This window comes from Aythya fuligula, chromosome 2, assembly GCF_009819795.1.
Source record: "Aythya fuligula isolate bAytFul2 chromosome 2, bAytFul2.pri, whole genome shotgun sequence".
Lineage (NCBI taxonomy): Eukaryota > Metazoa > Chordata > Aves > Anseriformes > Anatidae > Aythya > Aythya fuligula.
The window spans coordinates 45955741-45982172 of record NC_045560.1 but is presented as its reverse complement, the minus strand read 5'-3'; the positions used below and the strand labels follow the sequence as shown (position 1 = coordinate 45982172).

The 26432-nt window shown below is 40.4% G+C and overlaps 1 protein-coding gene across 2 annotated transcripts; it reads left to right on the top strand.

Annotated features, from left to right (window-relative positions):
• The first annotated feature begins 3794 nt into the window (after nt 1-3794).
• TOPBP1 (DNA topoisomerase II binding protein 1) lies at nt 3795-25340 on the top strand. 2 transcript variants are annotated; one of them, XM_032182742.1, is made up of 28 exons: nt 3795-3810; nt 3927-4014; nt 4321-4455; nt 5027-5170; nt 6155-6336; nt 6473-6666; nt 7386-7565; nt 8222-8391; nt 8938-9101; nt 9626-9873; nt 10130-10449; nt 11273-11445; nt 12285-12496; nt 12635-12933; nt 14130-14303; nt 15007-15116; nt 16225-16348; nt 16675-16824; nt 17354-17462; nt 18053-18245; nt 19075-19301; nt 19785-19948; nt 20839-20953; nt 21466-21629; nt 22547-22687; nt 23789-23878; nt 24168-24329; nt 24706-25340. In XM_032182742.1, exons 2-28 carry the CDS (start codon nt 3934-3936, stop codon nt 24847-24849), a joined length of 4569 nt encoding a protein of 1522 aa, XP_032038633.1. In that variant the 5' UTR covers nt 3795-3810; nt 3927-3933; the 3' UTR covers nt 24850-25340. The 2 variants fall into 2 exon arrangements, with proteins under 2 accessions (XP_032038633.1, XP_032038634.1); XM_032182743.1 differs by lacking the exon at nt 3795-3810 and having other exon boundaries at nt 3915-4014.
• The last annotated feature ends 1092 nt before the right edge of the window (nt 25341-26432 follow it).

Below are 26432 nucleotides of genomic sequence, written 5' to 3'. Positions count from 1 at the left end.
CCCCCCGGCCTTCTGTAATTCTTCTTATAAAAATGTTTTCATATTTTATTCAGCTCTTGAGAATAATTTTTATTTGGATCCTAAGACACTTTTTCTTTAAGGAGTTACTTGCTCTAGAAGCTTTGGGTGCCGAGCAAGGTGTGCGTCTTGACCAGCCTCACAGGAGCAAAGCACAGCTATCAAATGTGCAAGAGCACACTGAGAAGCTTTCCTGAGAGAGATGTCAAAAAGCAGCTTCAATCCTTTGCAGTTTTCTCCTACAGCACAGATCTTTTCAAGGGACAAGAAGCTTCCAAAGGACAGAACTGGAGCTTGGAGATTTGTGGCCTAGTAGATCAGCAGCTTATCAAGAATTTCCGTGACTTCACTGCGAATGGACCATGATTCAGCAAATGAAACAAGCCAGGTTTCAGCTACTGTAGCAATCTGTGATTGATATTGAAGGTGATAATAGAAAAGACAGTACTTGGTAGCACTGCTGGTTCATTCAGTTAAGGACTCTGCCAACAGGCTGCAACAATATTTAGTTACGCAATCCATTAAAGTTGGTTAACTTTTGTGCGTTAGGCTTCTTGATCCGTTCTCCCTCCCACCCCCCCTTTTATAGAATAGCCTGTAAGAATGAAAAAGGAAGAGAAATTCCTCTTCAAAACAGGTTGCTATAATGCTGAAAGAGCAGGCGGGTCAAATTCAGGGTTTTACAAGTGGGCAAAGCACCAGCATCATTGAGCAACGCAGGGCCATCGGGACAACTTCAGTGTCCTTAACTGTTTGTCACTAGCAATCTATTAATAAACACGCTATTCTGTTTGGCATTACATCTGGTTTTATTATTAGACATGGGAGGAGCACTACTTCACAGACTGTCTCTCAAGTCACTCTGATCCTAGAAGATTAACGCTGTTTTTAAGATAAACAAGAATACAAAAGAGGTTTTAGTATGTTCAGTGTCTACCCCTAGCGACCACAGAGCTAACCTCGAGTAATTACAGATTGCACACACCAAGTCTCTTCGGTCCTTAGGGCTACAGCGCCATCGTGGGGCCAATTGTAATGTTCAATGCTGCCATTCAAACGGGTTTGCTCCTTTCCTTACAAAGCATTAATTATTCTGAGAGGATCTTCTGTCAAAGTGACTGCCTCTGCTATGGGCAGCGTGCGAACAGCAGCAAGCCTTGGAGACCAGGAGCTCCTCTGATTCATTGGGTGTTGTCTGCCCTTAATGAGCCAGGCAGCTGCCGTAGCGTGGTATGGGAGAGGCAAGGCTCGTTTTAGTTCCTGCACAAGTTTTGCATGTGCTCGTATCCGGATTCCAGCCAGCTGCTGTGGAATGACTGCCTTTTGCCTTCCTATGCATAGCCTGGAAGCCTCAAAAATAAAACGGCTCTCCTCTACTGTCTCCAGAAGGATGGCTAGGGTTGAAATTTAGCTGGAATTGGGATGATCACACTCCCCCAGCCTCCCTGCCTGCTGTTGTTATAAATGAGGTCTCAACTCGATCTGAATTTTGTAATATTTATAAAACAAATATTTCTAAAAGGTATAAAAGGCAAGTAAACAGCGCTGGGTGTGCAGGGAGTCCACGCTCCACCAACACGCACACACAAACATCAAACATTCTAAATATACAGAACATTGCTTTACATACTAAACCCGAGTATGCCTATACATATGTACAATCAGGAAAGGTAACAAACAATCCTTTAAATTCCATGACTTAACAGTCTCCATTTTCCATTCCTTTTGAACAACATGTCTTGCTTTAAGTTGTCAAGCAACTCGGTCTTCGGGCCTTATGTATCCCATTCTTCCCAGATCGAAGAAAAGCATATCCATCTCCTTTTCAGGGCCAATAGGGCCTGGGTCACAAGGCACGTCCAGGTCAGCAGGGGGCGTAACAGCAAAGGCCTGCGATGGCTGTAGCAGCAGAGGGGCCGATGGCGTCGCAGTCGGATCAGTAAAGGAGCCCGCAGCTCCCTCACTGTCTGGCAGACCACACGTTTCAGACTGTGGTCCCACACAGCTCTTTAAGGCCTCAGAGACTGCTCGCCAGGTGGCAAGCAATCCCACTGCAACCTTGTGTTTAGTTGCAGAGTCCCACACCTTGACCTCAGTTTGGTCCCATATGTCAGGATCATAAACTGTCCGATTGTTAATAAGGAGAATAAGCTGTAAGGTTACCAGGACAGTCTTTGTTCCTAAGGACGTACGATTCCCCATAACGCACAACTGCTTAACAGCGAGGGGCAGCTGTGTGCCGGGTCCGCTTCTCTCAGCTTGAGCTTCCCAGCTCCGGTGCGCCCATTTCCAGCGACTTTCTGTACGAGCCTCTCTGAGCAGTTTGCTGAGTTTGGCCGAACCCATCTTCACGAGGCGATCAGTGTGCCTGTTCCTGTCCTGGTCTCTGTTCTGCTAGCCTGTTCCTTTTCACTCCTTTTTTTCTGCTTCTTTATCGATGACATAACTTCATCCCATCGTGTTGCTTTCTTTTTTTTATCTTGAGGGCAGGCTCCCCTCTTATTCTCTTCTCCCCACAGCAGTTCTTTTCAAAAACAACTTTTCATTGGTCAAACAACTTTGAATGTAACAACAACAGCAAACGCCCAGAAACTTCCATGCCTTAACGGCTGGAGAACAAGAAACTGGAGACTGCATGGAGTCTCCTGAATCACCCTTCTTTGTTCCCTCTAAACTCTTTTATATTCCTGATGGCCTCATCATTAAGAGTCTAATGTTATCTCAACCACAGGGCTTTCCAACCCCCATGGCCACACTCCCAAATCTCCCCCTTCTTTATTAGTATCAACCATTTTCTCAACACGAATTACCACTCCATATATAACAAGAGGATGGAGCCCATCTCTATTCTGTTGTGCCCAGCGACAGGACAAGTCCCCCTGTACTTGGTACTGTGTTCAGTTTTGGGCCCCTCGCTACAAGAAGGACATCGAAGTGCTTGAGCGGGTGCAGAGAAGGGCAACGAAGCTGGTGAGGGGCCTGGAGAACAAGTCCTACGAGGAGCGGCTGAAGGAGCTGGGCTTGTTCAGCCTGGAGAAGAGGAGGCTCAGGGGCGACCTTATTGCTCTCTACAGATACCTTAAAGGAGGCTGTAGTGAGGTGGGGGTTGGTCTGTTCTCCCACGTGCCTGGTGACAGGACGAGGGGGAATGGGCTTAAGTTGAGCCAGGGGAGTTTTAGGTTAGATGTTAGGAAGAACTTCTTCACTGAAAGGGTTGTGAGGCACTGGAACAGGCTGCCCAGGGAAGTGGTGGAGTCACCATCCCTGGAAGTCTTGAAAAGACGTTTAGATGTAGAGCTTAGGGATATGGTTTAGTGGGGACTGCTAGCGTTAGGTCAGAGGTTGGACTCGACGATCTTGAGGTCTCTTCCAACCTAGAAATTCTGTGATTCTGTGAGAGGCGATGGGCACAAACTGAAGCACAGGGAGGTTCTGACTGGGTATGAGGGGGACACTTCTGTACTGTGAGGGCGAAAGAGCACTGACATGGGCTGCCCAGAGGGGCTGTGGCGTCTCCTCTGGAGATCCCCAAAACAGAGGACAGAAGACAGAGGACATAGAACAGAGGAGAGAGGAGAGAGGGACACCCCGCCCCAAGGCAGCGTTATCGCGGCCGTTACTCCCCACACACGGCCCCGCCCCGCCATGACGGCAGCGGGGCGACCCCCTTCCCTCCCCTTCCCTCCCCTTCCCTCCCCTTCCCTCCCCTTCCCTCCCCTTCCCTCCCCTTCCCTCCCGTCTCCTCCTCCGCGCCTGCGCAGTGCGAGGCCGCCGCTTTCCCGCCTGCGGCGGGTGCGTGAGGGGCCGGGGTGAGGTGGGAGGGGAGGGGAAGGGTCGCGGGAGTACCGGGGGAGGTTGGGGTGGCGGTGAGGGGACAGCCGGGGGTCTCACCGGGTCTCGGTGCTCAGGTGGAGGATGACAGGAGGCCAGGAGCCGTTTTGCGTCAGGTTCGTCAGGTCTGCCGGCAGCTCGGGGTGCTTTTGGCAAGCTCTCGAGGTAAGTGGGCAGCCCCCCCCCCCCCCCCCCCCACAATTCCCCCTCAGGGCCGGTGAGGTGGCTCCGGGGTGGGTCTGGAGGTGACGATTTGTACGCTAAATGTTTTAAATCTGACGGTTGTGGAAAGCTGGGGGGGTGTTGAGGAGCTGTTTGGTGTTTTAGCTCTCTGTTCTGCCAGTATGCTCTTGCCAGGGAAGCTTTTTTGTGGGCTGTGTCGGGGGGATGTGCTTTTATAGCTTCCTCAGGATTGACTAACTCTGGTTTGTCGATTAAATGCATGTAGTTACATGAGCTGTTTTCCTGCAGTCTATAAAAGAATTTCAGTCGGAAGAACATCTCCAGATCATTGAAGAAGAAACAGCACTCAATATAAAAGAAAATGACAAATCCCTTTATATTTGTGATCCTTTTAGAGGCGATGTTTTCAATCATCTCAAAAAGGTATGCTACCCATCAGTTTGCTTACATTATTCTTTCTTTTCTAGGAGCACTCATGGCCGTGCTTATACACTTCATGTTGTTCTCACACTAAATACAGTAGTATTCAGTATACCCAATAACAACTTTAAAACTTCACTGCATGCTGTATTTAGGGATGAAGAAGATGAGCAAATAAGGATTGTCTTGAAGCAAGTGGAAAAATAAAAGTAGGATTGGTTCTGGTTCTGCTGGAGTCAGAAAATGAGCTGGCTCTCATTTTCTTTATTCTTGAGTAACGTGAGTTCATTTGACCTGCAAGGAATTGTCCAGCAGACAAAGACTGTCTGGAATTCTGTGACATGCTAGGTGTAGCATCTGTTGCTTTTATTAAGACCAGAAAACCTAAGAGGACTGTACTGAAAATACCCACCAGAAAGTAAAGCAGAACTGTCACCTACCTGGTGATGCTAGAGGAGGACAGAGGACAGGCCTTGCTTTGTCACTCAGGATTCAGTGACAAAGGAAACCTTCCCTGCACCAGTGTACCTTCTGCTCATTTTCCTTGTTTTCTGTTCTTGTTATTTCATTGCAGCTTGGCTGTAGAATTGTTGGACCACAGGTGGTCCTGTACTGTATGCAGTCCCAGCGATGTGTCCCAAGAGCGGAGTATCCCGTGTACAACATGACCATGGCCGATGTAACGATATCCTGTACCAGCCTTGAAAAAGATGTTAGGGTAATGCGTTGTACATGATGGATCATTTAGCTGACTTTTCTGTGACATTTGCTTCAGGTGGCTTATTGCTAAGGCATCAATCACAGTATATATACTAAGTGTAACTGTGCCTGTGCGTATATGTGTCTAGTCTTTCTATAGTTTGCAGACTATGTATAGTTTATGTAAAGAATTGTATAATTTTATGGAGAAAGAGGATGTCTTCCTGTAAGTATGTAGTGTTCATTTATGTACGTAGTGGTGTATCTATGCATGTACATGCATAGTATTATATAAACCTATATAAAAGTGTAAGACATCACTAACGTGGGAGTAAACATAAGTTTGGGGATTTTTATTAGTTGAAGGGGTAGATCTTAGGAAGAACTTCTTTACCGAAAGGGTTGTTAGACATTGGAACAGGCTGCCCAGGGAAGTGGTGGAGTCACCATCCCTGGAAGTCTTTAAAAGACGTTTAGATGTAGAGCTTAGGGATATGGTTTAGTGGGGACTGTTAGCGTTAGGTCAGAGGTTGGACTCGATGATCTTGAGGTCTCTTCCAACCCAGAAATTCTGTGATTCTGTGATCATTTAGCTTGCTAGTTTGTCTCCAGCTAGCATGCTACAGATAACATGCTGTATTTTTGGTTTCTCAAACTACGTAGTAAATATTAAACATCCAGCCAGCTGTGGTGTCCATAGTTTATCTTAAATGTTTTTTTTTTTTTAATTATTCCAGCATCTCTTTCTAATTTATACTACCTAAAAAAACAATCATCAGTACAATTTTTTTTCCTGATACGGTGTGATTGTAACATCTTTATTAAGGATATGTATTATATTCAGCTTACCGTAAATGTAAGTAAAATTGGATTTATATTTGATATTTTTGATCAATTCCATATGCGTATACACTTTGGATTTATGAACAGGTGGGTTTTTTTGTTAGGAGAAACCACATAGAACTAATTTTTTTTTTCTTTATTTCTGTTTTTCCACACTCAGGAAGAAGTTCATAAATATGTGCAGATGATGGGTGGACGTGTGTACAGAGACCTCAACATGTCAGTAACTCATCTTATAGCTGGAGAAGTTGGCAGCAAGAAATACTTAGTAGCTGCTTCTCTGAAAAAACCTATTCTGCTTCCCTCTTGGGTTAAGGCACTGTGGGATAAATCTCAGCAAAGGTAAAACAAACAAAAACTTACTTTGTGATGAGGACTGGTAATTCTTAAGGTGACACACACTTCTTTCTTCTACCAGTTAATTTTACTTGCTTTTTTTTTGTTGTTTTTTTTTTTCTTCTCCTTTTCACTCCTTTAGCATGATGAGATATACTGATGTTAACATGGAAGACTACGCTTGTCCTATATTTCTTGGCTGTACAATTTGTGTAACCGGCTTAAGTAGCTTGGACCGGAAGGAAGTCCAGCGCCTCACGGCTGAACATGGTGGGCAATACACGGGACAGCTCAAGATGAATGAATGTACTCACCTCATAGTTCAAGAGCCAAAAGGTAGAACTTAGAGAAAATATTATTTTCCCTTTTTGAATTGAAGTAGTGTAAATATGCATAAGAGTTTAAACAGTCTGTGTCTGCTTCAGTCGTAGTCTTACTGCTTCTATGCAGGGGAATAGTGTTGATGAGAAAAATAACACAGGACACACTGGCTTTGCTCTAAAGGCATACAAAAGGCGAACAAAAGAAGCAAACAGAGACCCTGATAGAACTGAATGGAAGGGAAGGGAAGAATAAAGAATAATCCTAGCGGGAAGGGACAAATAAAGAAAACTTAAGTTTTCTGGGAGGGTAGGATGGGACTTAATTTATACACTGATTGAAATTAGTTTGTGGATTCATTATTTTTAACTATTCTTTGTACCTTCTGGATGCTATCTGAAGATCCATCCTTCCCTCTTGTTTGTTGGTTTGCTGTGGGAAGAATGAGAAGCTTCTTATTTCATAGCCTAGTAGAATGAGAATTTGGAGACAGGACAGTTACGTTTGATTTCTTCATATTTAAATGTGCAGGTACTGTCTGCACTTTACAGATCCTTTTTTTTCCCAGTTGATATAGCAATGTTACTGAAAACAACTTGTAGGTGGGTTTTGTCACCTTGAAATCACTTACTTGAGTTTTAAAATTTTAATGTCAATTCATCTTTCAGTGATCACTCTTTGAAACATTAGTTTGTTAATAACTCGTGTCTTTTTCTTTTATTTAAATTTGAAAGGTCAGAAGTACGAATGTGCCAGAAAATGGAATGTGCATTGTGTGTCCGTGCAGTGGTTTTCTGACAGTATTGAGAAAGGCTTCTGTCAGGATGAGACAATGTATAAAATAGAGGGCAGATCAAAATCAAGTAACACACCCAGTACCTCAACGCCTACGAGTCACGCCAGCAAACCTGATAGTAAGTAAGACTTTTTAAGATGCATTAAAGTAGGAAACATTTATAGTACTAAGAAAGAAGAACGGTTTTGAATTAGTAGGATGCTGCCTGCTTTTGCAATGATAATGTTTGGAAAGTTTATTTTCTGCTCTGTTTATGCTTAAAATGCAACAGATTACTTTTATGTACATTGTATATTCCAACATCTGTAGACTTAAACATGTGAATAATTGTTTAAACAGTCAGTTTGAATTAGGTATACCTGTCCACTTAAGAATCAACAGTGTGTAACAATGTCCTAAAAAAAAAAAATAAAATAAAAAAATCAACAGGGCTGTTCCAACACTTGTAATTTAAATCAGGTGTCAGTTGTGAATTAAACCTTAGAACAGCCTTAGAGGGAAAACAAATGCTGATTTTCAAGTTTTTTTGTTTGTTTGTATTTTACTTAGCCTGTTACTTTTTTACTTTATATTTCATTTTTTCCCTTTATTTTTCCTTTATTTTTATATATATATTTTATTTTACATTTCCTTTATTTTTCCCTTTTTCTTTTTTTTAGACTTCACATTTCCTTTTAGCACAACAAAATCATGTGTCAGTTTCATATTTTGTTCAGTTAAATTGTGGAAAGAGAGGAGAGAAAACTAATGCGTCTTCTTTTGTTTCTACTAAAGCTCATAACTTTTCGGACGTCAGCCACATCTCCAATATCAATTTGAGTGGTGTCAGTGAAACTGCTTGTAGTTCTGCTTTGAGCAGCAGGCTGGATCCTCCTCCTGATGAGCTGGAAAACTTGGACATAAGTTCTTTTCAAGCCCCTGAAGATTTATTAGATGGCTGTCGAGTATGTTTAACAATCTTGTGTTTTGAAATGTTCGGTCTTACTCTGTGGAAGCAAGTTACACTGAGGTGCTGACAGTTCTGCTGGAGTAAATGTTTTATCAGCCACAAATGCCATGTTTATGTTGTGGCCATATACTGTAGCTTGTGTGTCACATGTATATGAAATACATTAATTATATTAAAAAAAAAAAATATATATATATATATACATAGAGAGACATATGTATTTAAATACTGTAGTGATTGGATTCTAGAACTGGTGTACAGTGTTTCTTGATTTAAATTTTATTCTGTTACACAACTTCCCTATTTAACTTTTGGCTGGGGGTTCATTCCATTAGTAAATATCCAAACTTTGCTAAAATAGCATACAAAGATTACTGCTCCAGTTACTGCTTAACTTCTTTTTTCCTGCTTCTCAGAAACTGTACCACTTGTACTTGTGTACAGCAGTTGTGACAAATTATACCAAAAAAATCCTACCACATTTTTTTCCCTTTTTTTGTCTTTGTCAAAAGCCTTATTTGTTTCTGTGTTCTCGTTGTAGATCTATCTATGTGGTTTCAGTGGCAGGAAGTTGGACAAGATGAGAAGGCTCATTAACTGCGGTGGTGGTGTTCGATTTGATCAGCTTAATGAAGATGTTACCCATGTCATTCTGGGGGAAAACAGTAATGAACTGAAACTCTTCTTGGACAAGACGCTTCACAGGTTCTGATAATTACATTGCCTATAGTCTATTTCTTCCGTGTTTTCTTTATCCTACTGCCTTGTAAACAAGAAAATATGTATCGGTGTGAAAGTCTTGTTTAAGGCAACTGTTTAGGAAGAATCACAACTGGTATTTACAACTACATCCTCATGTGCTTTTGAATATGCTGAGTTTTGGATAGCCATGGGTCACATCAATAAATAGAAAGCAAGCATTCTTATTGGTGAAAAAGAGGTGTTGATGTATTAATATATGGAGGAAGAAGGATTTGGCAACCCAGCAGCATGCAGATAAAATTTACACTGTAGGAGAGTAAGTATGAAGCTCTCTGTGCTCAGACTGAAAGAATTAAGAAGCCTTAGGGCCTGTAAAGTGCACAACACTTGCTTAGTGTTGGAGTTGCAGACTTCAGGTGCATGTATGTATGCATGTGTATACACACCAGTAGTTTGCAGAGTGGGAAGGAAGAATCACAGTTTTTGAAACCTGCTGTAACTTATTTGTATAACGCTTTATTTTATAGGCCTCATGTAGTGACAGCAAAATGGTTGCTGGAGTCATTTACTAAAGGTTATCTATGTGCAGTGGAGCAATATATCCCTCCCAACTACCAGCCATTAGAGAATCCGATTTTGGAGCAACCTGGCGTGAAGTCAATTTTTCCCAAAACCAACAGTCTTTTGAAGAAAGAAACTGTGAATGTTACAAAGCGCCAGCAAGCTGCAGAAGACGACTTCTTGTCTCAATATCTAAATAATGATTCTACGTTAGGTAGGTTCTAGGCCCAGCACGCCAGAGAGCTTGTGAATTGAATTTGAGTTTTGCAGCATTTACTTCTTAAAAATTGAATCGCATCTAGTGTTTTAACTTCTGTATTGTATTTTAAAATTTAAATTTAAACAGGACCATATAGAGCATTTTATAATTTAAAGCTGATGGAAGACAGCAAAATGCTACTACTTCTCCGTGAAGCCATTGAGTCACCTTCAGGTTCCTGTCAAACAACTTTTTCTTTTTTCTCTTCCAGTTGAAGCTGAGAAAATACCATCTGGTGGCTTCAATGATGTTACTCGTGTGACTGTTCAAGAAGAGAATAATTCTTCTGTCTGTAATGGTTCTTTGGGAGAGCCTTCTGCACTGGTTGAAGGAGGCTTATTTGCCAGAAAAAGATTTCTTCTTCTGGGTTTTGGTGAAGAAGATGAGTCCTGCATTGCAGATATTATAAAGGAGAATGCTGGGAAAATTGTGCCGCCGCAAAGCAGAACCATTGCGGACTATGCTGTGGTGCCTTTACTGGGATGTTCTGTGAAGTCAACTGTTGGAGATGTTGTCACCAATACGTGGCTGGTAAGGAAGTTCACTTTTCGGTTCAGTAATAAAGCAGAATGTATTAGATATAAGTCTTGTCAGAAAACAGAGTTACTGGTGGCTTGTATGCAAATAAGGTACTGAGAAATTGGCCTTATTTTATTGGAAATGTGCTAAATAAAAGGCTTTAAAGCCTTTGCGTATTTAAGATATCTTTCACTTGTTTGATTTTTTTTTTTTTCTACAGTTTATTTATAAGAGTGTGTTGTCGCAACTCAAAGGCTTTTCATATGAGATTCTACCAGTATTTTCTCTAAATAATGAATTTGTAGGCAAAGCAGTTGACTGATTTTCGCATAAAGAATTCAATATCAAATGATTTCATTTGATATCTTTGTGCTTACTGTTTCTTGCTACATGCTCTCTGCCACATCAGAAAGCTGTGGAAAGCAAGTCATCTTTATAACTCAAGGTCAAGAAAACATTAATTACACTTATCAAGAGGGGGCACATGATCTAGACTAGCTGCCGATAGTAGGTTTTAGTACTAGATAACTGAAGTGAATCTATGCAGAGCCTCAGGTCATATGTTGAATTACTTCAGGGGAGTCTCCAGAGTTGGAATAGTAACTGAGAAGTTCTCAAAATGTCGAAGTCAGTCAAACCTGGCAAAAATAAAATTATCTAGAAGAGAATGATAGCTTGTGAAATAATTTGTCTCAAGCATAAGAATGGAAGCAGGTTGCTTGTTACTGAGTCCATAAATGCTGTTGTACAGTTCCTGCAATATTGCTGTTTGCTATCTATTTGGCTTGATTGCATTTTCATCTCTATCATCTTTTTTTTTTTTTTTCTCCCTAAGGTAACATGTGTGGAAGAGCAGGTCCTTTTAGATCCCCAGTCCAGTCCACTTTTCACACCAGTCCCAGTAATGGAAGGAGTTACTCCCTTGGTGGACTGTGTTCTTTCTTTTAGCCAGTTCACTGGTGCAGAGAGAGATTCCCTAGCTTATCTGGCAGGACTGCTAGGAGCAAGGTATGTCTCCTGTTACTGTTCCTTCTTGTTAGGCAGCCAATGTGATGAAATCCTTCATGCATTTCATTTATTCTTTCACAGGACTTAAAAAAAATCTTGGTGTAAAGCTCTTTCGGACTCTGTTAATTTATGTTGCTGAAGCTATGAGGCATTAATATGCAGTTCTTTATTTCCCTCTCCTTTAGAGAAGTTTAGTCTATTTTCACAGAGACTAATTTCTGTCAGAATCCCCTGAGTCTTGTATTTCTCATATTTGCTGACAAAAAGGACAGTTATTCAGATACTGGGCCTTCTGAATTGCTCTTCAGAGTCCAGGAGCAGACTGTTGTTCCTCTTCAGTAATATCTGGTCCAGCCTCATAACCAGTGCCAGTGCACCATTTCCTAGAATGGTGAATTACTTGCTTACAGTCCATCAGGAGCTTTGAGAAGCATTAACAAAGCCATGTTCAGTCTGGGAGTGGCAAAAACGTATATTCTCATCACAGAGTATCGTTTGATCTGATTTGCAGTCTGTTTGAACTGAAGTGTTTGCTGGTGAGCTCTCGGTTCTTCTGTCTTGTAAAACTGGGTCCTTCATGATAAGGGAAAAATTGTAACATGAAAACTGTTGTTTGTTTGGAAACAATGTTTGTCAGCTCCAGAAGGGAATCCAGCCTGTCCTGTTAATCTTGCAGAAAAATCTTAGGCCCAGTACATGGAGTGTACATACTAAGTGGATGGCCCTAGGTAATTCTGCTGGTTCTCCTTCACTTGCTTGAATGTGTTTTATAGTACTGTAAACTTTCCCTAAGTTAACCTTGTCATGACTAAAGAAATGTTTTATTAATCTAATTTTAGAGTGCAGGAATTCTTTGTGCGAAAAGCCAATGCAAAAAAGGGGATGTTTGCCAGCACACATCTCGTGGTGAAAGAGCCAAGTGGTTCCAAGTACGAGGCTGCAAAGAAATGGAATTTGCCTGCGGTCACCGTAGCTTGGCTTTTGCAGTCTGCAAGGACAGGAAAGAGAGCAGATGAGAGCAAGTTCTTGGTTGAAAATGCAGAGGCTGAAGGTTGGTTATTAGCAAGCTAAGGGAGTATGGGAAGAAAGGTTAGGTGAATGAAGTTGCTATTTAAATAAATGTATATGAGATCTGTGTTTAAAAGAAAAATCAGATTGCATGTTTATGTTTCCTTTATTTCATTTAAAGATAAGGAGAGTTCCGTTACTCAACTTAATGACAAGACACCAGCAACTATTAAATCTCCCGATTCTCCAGAACGACCTACTTATCTGCTTGAAGCTGGAAAAAAAGCACCTGTGACCCCTCTTGATATCAACAGGTTCCAGAGTAAAGCTTTCCAAGCTGTGATCTCTCATCACATTGGGAAGACCGCAAGCCCTCATGCACAAGGGGCACTGCCACAAAAAGAACCGTCTTTGCACCTTGACACACCATCAAAGTTTCTTTCCAAAGACAAGTTATTCAAGCCTTCCTTTGATGTAAAGGTAATGTTCTTTGCAAGTTTTTAAGTCAGTAGAGCCAGCAGGGTAAAAAATGTGCATAAACTTAAAAAGAAAACAGAAACTTGATCTTAGGTCTCTTTAAGCTGTTCACATGCAGCCTTCCCCTTTTGAATAAAGCAGGAAAAATGGCTTTATTTATTTACGTGCATTTCTAGTTAACGACCTGTGGATGAAATCTATTGTGTAGTAGATATTGTAATGTCCTTAAGAAAGCTCCTTTGTGCCTATTGCATCTTAGGGGTTCTACACCTCACAGCATGTATTCCTCCAGATACTGAAAAATAGTTACTTGTTCTGTGATGAAATGCTACTTTAAAATTGTTATGTTAAAAAGTATCATTATAACTGCTATAAAGCCGTTACTGCAAGTTGAAAAATGGACTGGGGCTTTGGGCTCCTTGTCTCATTCTGAAAACCGTGAAAAACTACTAACCTTAAAACAAAACAAAGAAGCCTCTGACACTTGGGAGTATCTATGCTGGAATAACTCTTTGAGTGATCTGAGTGCTCTTGGGAAGTCTTCAAGTTTGTTTTTGTCTTCAAGGCCTTCAGTAAAAAGTGAATTCACTGAATTCCTGCGAAATTATTGGGGTTCTATGCATGCATGCACCCCTTCCCCAACAGAACAAAACATTACGGAACTAGAATTATCAAATGTTCTTTTGAGTTAATCCTGTTTCATGAAACTAGTTCTCTGCTTTTTGAAATCTAATAGTTTGCTACCTTGATAACTTTCAAAAGCAAGATACTTTAGGTTAAAATTCTTCATAAAAAAAAAAAAAAGAGCTTGGTGTTTTAATAGTTTGGAGGGAATCACATATCTTCCTTACCCAAGAAGTTGCATATGACTGTTAGTAAATTAAAGCACTGGTTTGGAATTAAGAATGCCTAGGTTTGGCTGCTGGTTTTTCCATTAAAGCAATTCTCATTGATAGCAATAAAAAAGAAGATCATTAATCTTGTTTCTGTTTTACTTAATCCTATTCTTAGGGTCTGCATATCTTGTACTGTTTTTGTGCAATGGTACTGTGTTTGCACTTGCTTACCACTACTGTAGTACGTGGTCCTGGTTTATGAGTATGAGATCTTACTACTAGATTTATGAAATTTGCACTCGAGTGAAAATATGGGTTGCAATGTGTTCATGAAAGTCAGTCGGTTACTTCTTTTTTTGGTAGGATGCTCTGGCGGCTTTGGAAACTCCAGGAGGCCTTGGTCAAAAAAGCAGGAAGCTGAGCACACCTCTCTCTGAAGTCATTGGCAGGAACTTGAAATTGGCACTGGCAAACAGCACACGGAATGCAGAAGCTTTTACTGCCAGCCCTCAGTTGAAGGCTGCACAGCCAGAAGCGGTAGGAAATGCTGGAAAGCAAAGAATTTCAAATCTGTACAACTACCCAAATACTAAGTAGTTGCTAAGCAGCATGCTATATAAATCTGTAGCAATCTCATTTTCGTAATATTAGGATAGGAGGATTTTATCCCACTTAAATTCCTAGGCTTCAGATGAGTAGGATCAAATAGTCTGCTTTGGGCTAAAGTTCAGGGTTGTATTCTAATCTACCCTAATGAAAGAAAACAGAAAAAGAAGCAGGAGAAAAGGATGTGTACTACTTGCCGTGGTAGTCCACAGTATATTGTAAAAGAGGGGCAAGAAAGCTAATGGTTTTCGGTAAAGGAAGGCTATCACTTGTTATTTTGTAGTTCTTTATATTGCTCTTTTTCGTTCCAATACAGTGAAATACGTTGTGGCATCAGGTTTAATAATTCCCTAGTTTCAGTGTACAGGAAGTGCTCAGTCTGTGATGAGAGGATAACAATATAGTTTGGGGAGGCTGGCTGAGAGTAAATCTTTTGTCTTTGGTTTCCTCGTGTTTGGAATGATAATAGTGCTCTCTTGACCATGGGGACTGGGAGTAGCAAGTACAGAAAAAATGCGTTTATCTTTCTTGTTAGTGTATATGTTATCACATATTACACTAAATATTTAAATATTGTTGTTATTGATACTGAAACCTTCTAAACATTACTTTTTTTTTTTTCCTCCTTGACCAGGAAGAAGAGCCCAAGCCTCTAGCTGATGTTGTTATCTGTGTTAGTAAAAAGCTTAGTAAGAGGCAAAGTGAACTGAATGCGGTAGCAGCTTCTCTTGGCGCAGAGTACAGGTATCAGCTGATCTAAACAGCTTCTAAGCTTCTGCACTGTTAGGAATTCTAATAAATATGAGTCATGGCATTATAATATTCTTATCTACATGACCTTTTGCTATAGCTGAACTTTAGATTTCACTATCTTAAATGATTTCTGTTGCAAAATATGCCTATCTTTTTCTGCTGTCTCTGTGTTCCTGATAAGTCTGTCTTGGAAAGACTGTTTGTCCTGAAATCTTCTGGAAGCACAGGAAAATATTCTTTCTTTCTCTTTTTTGCAGAAGACTCTGAAGGTGTTTCAGCTTTTGAGTAGTTTAAAATATATATTTTGGATTTTGAATCTGATCTTTGGTTAAAAACTAATTATTTTACAGATCGTAAGCTTTTCTAAGAACAAAAAGCTTGCCATTCTTAACTAAAATAGGTTGTCACTAGGACGAACTACAAAATAACTGCTGTGATTTAAGACAATTCTGGTCTTGCTAAACCCTGTTTATGTATTTTATTACTGACTGCTCTAAAAGTTTTCATTCAAAACGTGGATGAGGAAAATGGAGATTAAAATTGATATAAAATATACATATTATTATTTTATGTTATAATATATTAATATAATTATATATATAATATATATAATTATAACATGTATTATAGATGTATCAATATTCATATATTTTATATTCTAATTGAAATAGCATTTGATTTTTTTATCAGTATAAAATTATTTATTTTGAGCTTCAAGAATTAGCATTTCAGTTGCAGCTCAGTGCATCAATGAAAAGCAAAGCTCTAATACTATGTCATACGTTCTTTTAGAAACTGATTTGGAAGTTCATTTACTTAAATAAAAAGAAAAACAAACAAACCCTCTTTCATACCTTTCTCAGACTGACTTTTGTTTACTTCAGGAATATTTTCAGAAGAAACTGAAGGTGTTCTATCTTGAAACTCATTGCTGCCTTTTTTTTGGTGAAGAAGCAGGCTCATTATTTATTTAGGCATAACAAAATAAGCAAAACAGTATTTTATCATGAGCGAAGGACAGGAAAAATTCTGGGATTGGCGTCTGATGCTTTCTGGTAGCAAATTATATCCTAAAGTTGCATTTCATTTTTCTTTCTAGATGGTCTTTTGATGAATCAGTAACACACTTCATCTACAAGGGAGGGCAAAATGACAACAACAAGGAGTATAGATCCGTTAAAGAACGGGGGATACATATTGTTTCGGAACACTGGCTTTTAGAGGTATGGAAATTGCTTTGTTCCCTTACTAAAAGTAAAGGGAAACAGAGGCTTAAAACTAGGAACTGATGCTTTATGTTCCACTTTGAATTTATAAATTAAACAGTTTTCACTAGTGTACTTTTACCTTGTTCTCCATGAGGAGAAAAGGAATTCTCTTCCATTTGACAATTCTGCTACGTTCTTCAGAATGAGAGCTACATTTTTCTCTTGTGAAAACTACCTTTTCAGTGATGCTTTTATTATGCTTTTCCTATGCTTAGATGTGGAACTTCTCTTATTTTTCAACCGGTTTCTCATCTTTCATATGTTAACTGATGTTGTTACAGAGTGCCCAAGAATATAAACGGCTTCCTGAATCTCTCTTTCCTCACACCTACAATCCCAAAATGAGTCTGGACATCAGTGCAGTGCAGGATGTCAGGCTTTCCTCCTCGGGTAAGCTTCCATCAACTGGAAAACCAGCAGAAGAAAATGAGGTATAGTGTGTGATATAAATTCATGTTCTATGACACCACGGGGATTCAGTTCACTTAATCGTTACGTTTAATGAAATAAATAAATTTGATGCTTAGTGATGCTCTGGATCAGGTTTAGCTAGTAATTAATAGCAGCTACTGCAGGAGGATCTTTCAGGTTTTTCCTGCATTTGTAACCCTCTTCTAAGGCGGTGGAGGGAAACCCAGACACTTCAGGATTCAGTGTGCTTTCTAAATTTGAAATAATGTAGTCTATGCTTTGCTTTCTCTTGTAAATGAGTAAGAGATCCAAAGCATAAACTCAACCTAGCAGACGTTTAGACTGCAGAGCAGGTGTTGCTATTGATGTTGTTGTTCACTGTCGTGCTGTCATTGTGGTGGCAGAAAGGTTAGCGTATTCTAAAGCAAGACTGTTAATCTTCAGAATTTGTGCAAGTGTTGAACAAGGGTAAAAAGCAAAAATTTGGGAGTTTGAGAATTCTACTTGTCTTGGGAGTTTGAGAATTCTACTTGTCTTCATTGGTTTTAGATTATTCCAGTGGATGAAGATGATGCTGAGGATGATGTCACTACCGACCAACTAAAGGAAACAGTCCATACAGGAGAAGAACAAACTGTAACAAGTGAATCCAAAGGAGGTAAATAAAAATCCTTGCTTTCAAAATAGTTGCAGAATGTCAAACTGCCTATATAAGCTTTTTACAGTGCTGAATGTTCAGATCTGGAAGTTTTAGGTACCATGTTTATATACCAGTCAAATACAGCCAGCCCTCATCGTTGCTGCATTTGAGAAAAATGTTTTGCTCTCTAATTTAAAGATTTTTATTGGCCCACAAGAAAATTGTGATCATCCATAACAAATTACTTGCCTTCTGTTTCTTTGTTTTTAAAAAAACTGAAGTTTGATTTTAACGTGACAAATCAATATTTTAGACTATACATTTCCATGTAATATACAGAAATATGTTACAGGAGAATTGTTGATACAAGCTAGGTCACATGGGCAATTTCAGAAGGGATCCAAATGGGAATTCCTACTTGTGCTTAGAAATACACATTATGTGCATACACATTATGCACACTTGGGGTGTGCATAATTTTCCTAGATACTTTTTCCACCCCTTAATATATTGTCTGCTTCTTGATGTGGGGGAGGGAAATTTACTTGAATCTCACCTGTTGCAATGTAACACTCCTGATCCTGCGGGCTTTGTCTATTCTCTTGAAGTTTTGACCCAAGCACTAGAAATGAGGGAGAACTTCCAGAGGCAGCTGCAGGAGATCATGTCTGCCACATCAATAGTGAGACCACAAGGACAAAGAGGATCCCTTTCGAGGAGCAGTTTTGACGGTTCTCCAACTACTCCCGATAGCACACGGCCCATGCGAAATGGCCGCAGTAGGGTTTTGGAAGCTCTAAGGTATTGATTTGCATTTTGAAACACCTTATTTTGTCCTCTGTATTCATTCTCAGATAGTCACTGAAACATGAACAGGTCTGCAGGGTTTTCAGATGTATTGTCTTTCTCTACTGATGTACTTCAGTTGATTGTTTTGTAATTCAGTCTTTAACAAGACCTGCTAGACAGACTCAGATTATTCTATTAATCCTAAGATTACCCGTAAGTGGGTCTGTCTCACTTTTCAAGCAATGGTAGAATGATTGCTTTTTAGTTTTGAATTGAATTATGCTGATTTCTTTTTCTTCAGATTAGTTAATGTTCTTAGAGATATTTTTTTTAAGAAAACAGTGTTGCAGTACTTCAGTACGTAGCTCATATACAAATAGTTCCTTACAGAAGCGCTTTGCAGGAATATTGCTCCTCTTTTTCTTTTCTCTCTAAATCACAGTGAAAAGAATTTGAGCTCTAACAGAGCTGAGCTACAGTAAGAGATTAATTGAAATCTTGCAAAATTATTCCGTTTAGCTTGGTATTTATTTGCAAATTAATAGGTTCAGTAAAGAGCAAAGTACACTGATTATGGAATAATTTATCAGCATGACATGTAATAAAAAAAAATTGCCTACTTATGTTTTGGCTGACTTTTTTCAGCCACGCTGACACTTAAACACACAAAGCCAGGCTGCCAGGGTTGTTTTTATGTTGAAGCTTTCTCATTTTCTATCCATGCTTTCTAATAAAGCCACTTGGATGCTACAGTTGATGTGATCCTAACACATTACCTTCTAGGATGGTAGTGTTCTGCAAAACAAACAAATATTTGAAGTACCTATGCTTTTTGTCTCAGGCAGTCCCGTCAAGCACTTACGGATATAAACACTGAGCCTTCCCAGAGTGAGCAGATCATCTGGGATGACCCTACTGCAAGGGAGGAGAGAGCGAGACTTGTCAGCAACTTTCAGTGGCCTAACAGTCCTTCCCAGTACCCAGAGCAAGTTCAGAGTAATGTCAATAAGAACATGGATGAGTCTGTCTTCAGAGAATCCATAGGTGATTCAGAGATTGCTGGTATAGGTAAGATCACAAATAAAATGTTTTCTCTTTGTAACAACATCGGGTGGATCTCTGGGGCTTTTAAAATGTGGTGTTTGGATCCTACTTTAAAAACAGTAGAAAGTGAGCATTGTTGGTATTTCTTGGATGAAGATACAATTTTACATATTTGAGCTCTGTTATGTGTTGCTCTTTCTTAAAGAAGTGCTTTCCTATCCATTTGCCATTTGTGGTCAAACACCAAGGCAGAACTTGTCTGAAAAAATAGCCTGGATCAACTTCAAGAAATCTCTCTTGTATTTTTATTTGGAACCCCATCTGGTTTCCAGGTAACAAGTCAGGTAGATGGAGTGGAATGCAAATGGAAATGCCAGTAGCGGAGTCTTTTTAATCATAAAACCAGCAGGTGGTTTTTGGACATTTAGAATAATTTTTTTTTTTTTACTTTGTCCATAATTATATTCAGCCAAAGACAAATCATGTAACAATATTTTACTTTCACAGCTGTTCCTGAGGCTGAGGATGGAGATCTGATGGAAGGTGTAAAGAATCCTGTACACAGAGATCCTGAAACACCCATTAAAGATAACCTGATCCCCACTCCACAGGCTCCCAGCATTGCTTTTCCCCTGGCTAACCCTGCCGTGGCACCACAGCCCAAAGAAAAGGTTTGTCTTATGAAGAAATGCTTATAAGGACAGGTGCTTTAAGAGATATAACCATACTTTAAGAAATTTTGAATTTGACTGTGAATATCTGAATTTAAAATCTTGTAGTGGATTACTTCTTTGCAGCTCAGTTTATGTCCCCTGTTCTCCAAGATTTTGAACAAATAATGGCTGCGTGAATAAATAAAGCTCGCTTGTCCAGATAAATTAAACTTTTTGCCGTGTTAGCAAAATAGCTCCTGGTGGAACACTGAGGTGGGCTGTGGGTGTTACCCAGAACTCCTCCAGCCATGTTAGGATGATGGAAAAAAAGGTTAGGCCTTTGTTTCCTTGGTAGTATCTGGAATTCATGCTGAGGTACAAAATGAGTATGTGGCTTGTGTCCATCCGCCTCCCCTGCCAAAGACCTGGTTTAAAAATTCCGTGTGTTATAGTGAACTTGGAAGGCACTAGGAAAATGAGTTGAGTCCTTTGCTTGCCATGTATCACGACAGCCAGACTTTAGAGGCATGAAGTGCCCTGTTAAATGAGCTGAGGTGGAAATGCATGAAAGCCCTTGAAGTTACAGAAAGCCTGAATGGAGGAAGCAGCGCGATAGGTGGATGATGGCTGCATTCAATTTGGCATCCAGTGACCCTGAATGGAGGATTAGTTTTTATGACAGATCTGTTCAGTTGTGCCCTGAAGAAAGGGGGAGCCAAGAGGACGTTAAGCAGAAGACTAATGTCAATTTGATGAGATCCAGCTTTTTGTCAAGTGATTGATGGGTTTGGTTCTTCTTTTCCTGGCTAAAAGGAAATACAAAAATAACCCAGAATGGTTGGCAGAGATACAGTCAGCTGTCAGCGTAGTCTTTGTCATATTTTCAAAATGTCTTACTGTATTTTCAGGCCGTCGCAGAAGATGAGAAGGCTGATGAAGAGCCAGAAAAACACCGTAAATTTCAGCTGTCTTCTCTTAATCCTCAAGAAAGATTTGATTACTGCCATCTGATTGAGGAATTAGGTACTAGATCCTTGTGAAATGCACAGAATAGTGTGTCTGTAAGCTGGTCAGCTGTGGCTCTGGGAAAAGAAAGGGCTTCTGTTGATGACTCACCAGATTGGAGGCCTCAAATTTATGGTTTTCTGTGCTTGTGAGCAATTCCTTGAATATATTGTTATTATGTGAGTGATCAGCTTTGCTGTAAAACTGCAGGAGACAAAAACATTGCTGTTCCTTTTAGCTGTCTCCACAACAGCCTCATTCTTCACTGTTGGGGGTGTTTAGGATCTGCCCTCCTCTGGTGTCTCGTTCCTGTCTGTGTTACATTGGCACTTTCTTTTTATCAGAGCCACTCTTTCTGCCTGCTCCTCCTTCCTTGGCAGCTTCTGCCCATGTCACTTAGATTGGGGTTATCCGTGTAAATTTGAGTTAAGTGTATTTTTATTTAAATTCATTCAATTCTCGCTTTGAGTGATCCTTTGTGGTACAGCCTGACCCTTAAATAACTTTCAAATTCATTCCTCAATTCCAAGGTGGAATAGTACTTGAGAAGCAGTGCTTTGATCCAAGTTGCACACACATCATCGTGGGCCATCCTCTTCGAAATGAAAAATTCCTGGCCTCAATGGCAGCTGGGAAGTGGGTGCTTCATCGTTCCTACCTGGAGGCATGTCGAGCAGCTGGCTGCTTTGTTCAGGCATGTAACCTTATTGAGAAATTAGGATGTTGCACTTCTTTTCATGTGTGTGTTTTGGTTTGTTTGTTTTTTTTTTTTTTTTTTTTTTTTTTTTTTTTTTTTTTTTTGTACCTTACTGGGAAAGGACCTAACCTCTGAAAGGCAAATAGCAATTTGGGGTGCCCAAGCCTTGGAATTTTTAGAGGATCCAAAACCTGAGAAATGTTTGGCAAGCTTTTCTCTGAAAACTAGTTGCAGACAAAAACTTGTCCTGATCTAGGACAAATTAAAGATCTATACTTTATAATTAATTCTGAAAATTGAAGCTTGAGTACTTTTTGGTAAACTTCCACTGGTACCAGCTGTGAAACTAATTGTACCAGGAATTAAATCTTGATTTATTTCAGTAAATGAATGTTAAGTTTTGAAGATTCCAACTCTATAACTGTGTATGTAAACCCGTTGGACACTCTCTGCCAACTCCACACCTCCCTAACAATTCAGTTCTTCTGTCTGGCAGTCTTTTCACATTGACCAGGCTAACTTAAACTGGGTCATATCTTTACATACCAAAACCAACTTGAATTGTTTTGGAATATACTGTAAGAGTCCAGAATAGTGAGTTGTATTGGATTCCCCTGTTGATATCCACAGGAGGAATCTGGTAGTGTATGATGTGAATTGATGTCACAGAAAACATGAGTTGATTTAAAACAGGGGGCAGTTTTTATGCGTGGAAAAGAAACTTCTGTGCAATTAGGAGCCATATCAAATTTTAACTAATGCCGTATTCCCAGATAAAACTGATCTACAAAGCTACAGTGGGTTGGGATTTTTTTTGGACATTGTTGTTTTTATTTGTTTTTCTTTGCCATCGGGGAAAAACAGTACAAAAGTTGGGAGGACTTCTTTGTAATTCAAGCTTATGATTGTTCTAGGAAGAAGATTATGAGTGGGGAAATAATTCCATACTTAATGTTTTGTCTGGAATCAATGTAAACCAGAAGAAACTAGCGCTCGCAGCCATGAGATGGAGGAAAAAAATTCATAAAGGAAGGCAAGAAACTGGTATTGCTGAGGTATTTAGAGACTTGTTGAATGTAAGCTGTACGGTGTGGGTGGCCAGGCCAGCGGTTGTCACCAGAACTTCACTGGCAGAGCAAGTTCATCTGTCATCGTAATAGGAACAAAATGGCTTAGCTGGGTATTTTCCTAGTTAAGTAATTTTGTTTTTTTAAGAAGTTTTTTGTGCTAATATATTAAAATTAGGTCCTTATCTGTTCCTGAGCTGTTGTTCATTCTTTTCCAAAGCTAAACACATACATACCAACAGGTGTAAATGTCCATCAGCCGTCAAGGTGCCATTGTTTCTGCTTCGGAGCTCTGACCGGGGACCCAACTTTTTCTTAAAAGGAAACCTCAGCTGGTGCTGGCAGTGATAGAAGTGCTGTGCTGTGCCATGTATGTGAACACAGCTCCCTGGGCAGCATTTCCGTAGCTCTAGCAATGAGTGTTCTATGCACTGCAAACAAGGCACATGTTTTCCAAAAGCACCAGCTGTGATTTTTACCGTGCAAGTTCTACAGTGTTTCAGTGAGATTTTTGAAAGTGGGACTTGAGCTGCACAAACCTTTTAAACTCCTCTCTCAAACCAGGAATTGAAGAGTTCAATGAAAGGTAGAAATGCTGCCCCTGTGTCAGTTGCATGAGTGTAACGCTTGACTTGAAGATATTTATAGTAACCTTTTTAAAGTGAGTGCTTGTAACAAACCCTCTGTGCCACTTGCCTATTTGGAGACCCAGTGGCCAGAGGTGCTTTTACTATGACAGTATGTAATACAGTGCACAGAGCAGAGGTTAAAAATGTTGTTTTCAGTAGCTGTTTTTCTTAAAAATGTGGTTTTGTACATCAGTGTCTGTTCTGGAAAAAAAAAAATACTCGTTGCCAAGTGTTTTTTAATGCCCCTCTCGCTATGTGGGTGAAAGGGCTTGGTGGCAAGCTGCTGGAGTGTGTGGGGTTGGCTCAACAGCTATTAGGAATCATTTTGTTGTTTTTTTTTATATTTAAGAAAGACGAAACCAGGTGATAGCAAATCTTCATCTGATGGATATTCCTGGAAGAGATAAATGATGGATCCCCTAAGTGTGTACTTTTGTAGTAAATTGAGTTTCTTCTCTAGGGAGCCTTCAGTGGCTGGAAAGTGATCCTGAATGTTGATCAGACCAAGGAAGCAGGGTTCCGACGCCTTCTTCAGTCAGGAGGAGCAAAGGTATGTATGTTACTGGTTTAATTTTGTTTTCAAAAAAAATAAGGACATTTTTATCTCTTTTGTATTTAAGATATTAGTAACAATTTCTGGCCCCAGCTCTCATAAGAGGATCAGCCTTCTTGAAGGGTACACGATGGTACAGGAAGCACTGTAAATGGTATTTAGTTTTGTATTGGTTTGCTGCTTAACTTGATGAATGTGAATTTATAGGCCATGAACTGCATTTGTCTCCCTTGGGGAGGAAACAGAAAAATAAGCTAGTTCTTGTCTTTCGTGTTTTAATTGGCAGGTGTTTTCTGGTCATTCCGCATCTTTCTTCAAAGAAGCGACTCATCTCTTTGCTGACTTCAGTAAGCTGAAGCCAGACGACTCCCGGGTGAACGTAGCCGAGGCAGCAGCCCAGGGAGTGAACTGCTTGAAGCCCGAGTACATCGCCGACTACCTCATCCAGGTGCGTGTGCCCGGGGCGCTCTCAGGAGGGACGGGTCAGGCCCCTCACCTCTAGCAAGCCAGGTCACCGGGAGCCTCCAAAGTGGCTGCTGCTGTGTTGGCAACGAGCCTCTTTGCCAGCAATTATGGCCACAAATGCCTGCGCTGAGTTATTTCGATCCGTGGCTGCAAATTTTAACAAGTCGTGCTGTAACATGACTTGTTCCAGTGCTGGCAGTCGGATCTGTTGCAGGGCAGGGAGTTTGCAAAATATTCAAAATGTAGGTGCGCAATGTTCATTTTATTACTTTAAAACTTAGAAAACAAATGAGCTGTTTCTTCCTTCTCAGAAGCTTCTTGAGCTAAGCCACTTCTTTTTCTCCCTTCCTTTATTGAAGGAGCCACCTCCCCCGATGGAGTCTTACTGCCTGCCAGAAGCTGAACTTTATTTTCAGAACAACAAAGAACTTGGGACTGGATTATCCCAGAAAAGAAAAGCAGCAGGGGAAATGAGCAGAGTCAAGAGATCCAGGATACACTGAGAAAATTCGGTGTTTTTAACTTGTACATTTTGTATTTATATTTTTTCATTCTTACCATGAAAATTAAAAGCTTCTAATTTGTCCTGAGATTAAAATAAGCTTACAGGAATACTCATAGGAAAGATTGCTTTGGTTACTGGTACCATCCAAAACTGTTGCAAGAGCTTATTCAAAAAATATTTTGTCTCCATAATGTTACAGTAACTATTACGGATTTGGTTTAGAGACACCACTGTGTAATAGTAGTTAAGAAATACGTTGTGAGGGGCTTAGTTCATCTTTTATCTGTGTGTTGTGGGAAAAACAGCAATTGATGAGAATGCTGTTACATTTGCACACAGCAATGGACTTAGAAGAGGAAAACCATAAAACCTGTTGGTTTCTTTTGGGGCAAAAAAAAAGGGGGGGGGGGGGGGGGGGGAACAGACCAAAAAAGGGCTTACAGATTTTGCTACTAATGGTGGATATAATAAATTATTTCTATAAAATGTTTTCTGTGTTTCTGCCATTCTGAGTGCTGATGATTGTGTTAAACAAACCTAGAACTAACTCTTCTTTGCAGGAGCTGAAGTCTGGCTGAGCTCTGTTTGAGGCTGCAGCAGGAACCCAGAGGTAGAAGAGAGCTGTTAGTTTCCAGCCGCTGGAAACGTTCTTGGTCAGACAAGCAGAATGTTTGACAAGTTATTTGACCTCTTAGTAGCTGTGGGGTCTGGGTGTGTTTGCTGAGAACGTGCTGTATGCCAGTTGCACCATGCTGGGCTGGGTAAAGGTGCTTAGCCGTGCTTTTTAAATCAGAAGAGCTTTATTTAAGCGGCTGGAATTGCTGCAGCCTGTTTGAACAGCAGAGCACAAGTTCCCCTGGCCAGGGCCCCAGTAGAGGTGCCCAGGGAAACGTGTGTAACATCCTCCAAGTCTATTTAGCTATTTTTATTGTGAAGGTGAGGGCTGGTGGGGGCTGTGTTCTACTTTTATTTTGTAGCTGCTGAACACCCCCTGTATTATAGAACACCTCTGCACCGCCAGCAGTTGTGGGTACCAGGAAGGAGCAGCCACCAGGACCCAAGGCTCAGCGCAACCAGGGGGAGAACGGCCCCTCTGCTGCTGAAGGGACAGGACAAGGGGCCTGAGCTGCGGGAGTCCTCAGGTGAGAGAGCAGGAGCACGGCGTGCCTTTACGTGCAGGACTGGAGGTGCCAATGCCCATGAGGAGTTTGGTTCTTTTAAAAGGTGAAATCCAAGGCCCTGGGAGCAGAAGCTTAGAGATGGCTAAATTGAACTGCAGCAACTACAGTCATAGCAACTGCTTTGCTTTATCTTATCAGCGTGATGCTTTTTACTATTTGTGGATGTCAACCACTACATCTCTGCCTTGCTTTAGGGCCATGTACAGAAAAATAAGTTACTAATGTCTTAAAATCACTTTTTTTTGCATTAATTTTGCATTTCAGTGACACTTTGCTGATTTACTTCTAAAATGCAGCTTTGTGTTATAGGAATTTTAAATAGGTGTGGGTAGTAGGTGAGACCCAGAGGCCTGGAGGGTGCTTTAACTTTTCTTTCATCCCTGCTGCTGCTCTAGGAGGG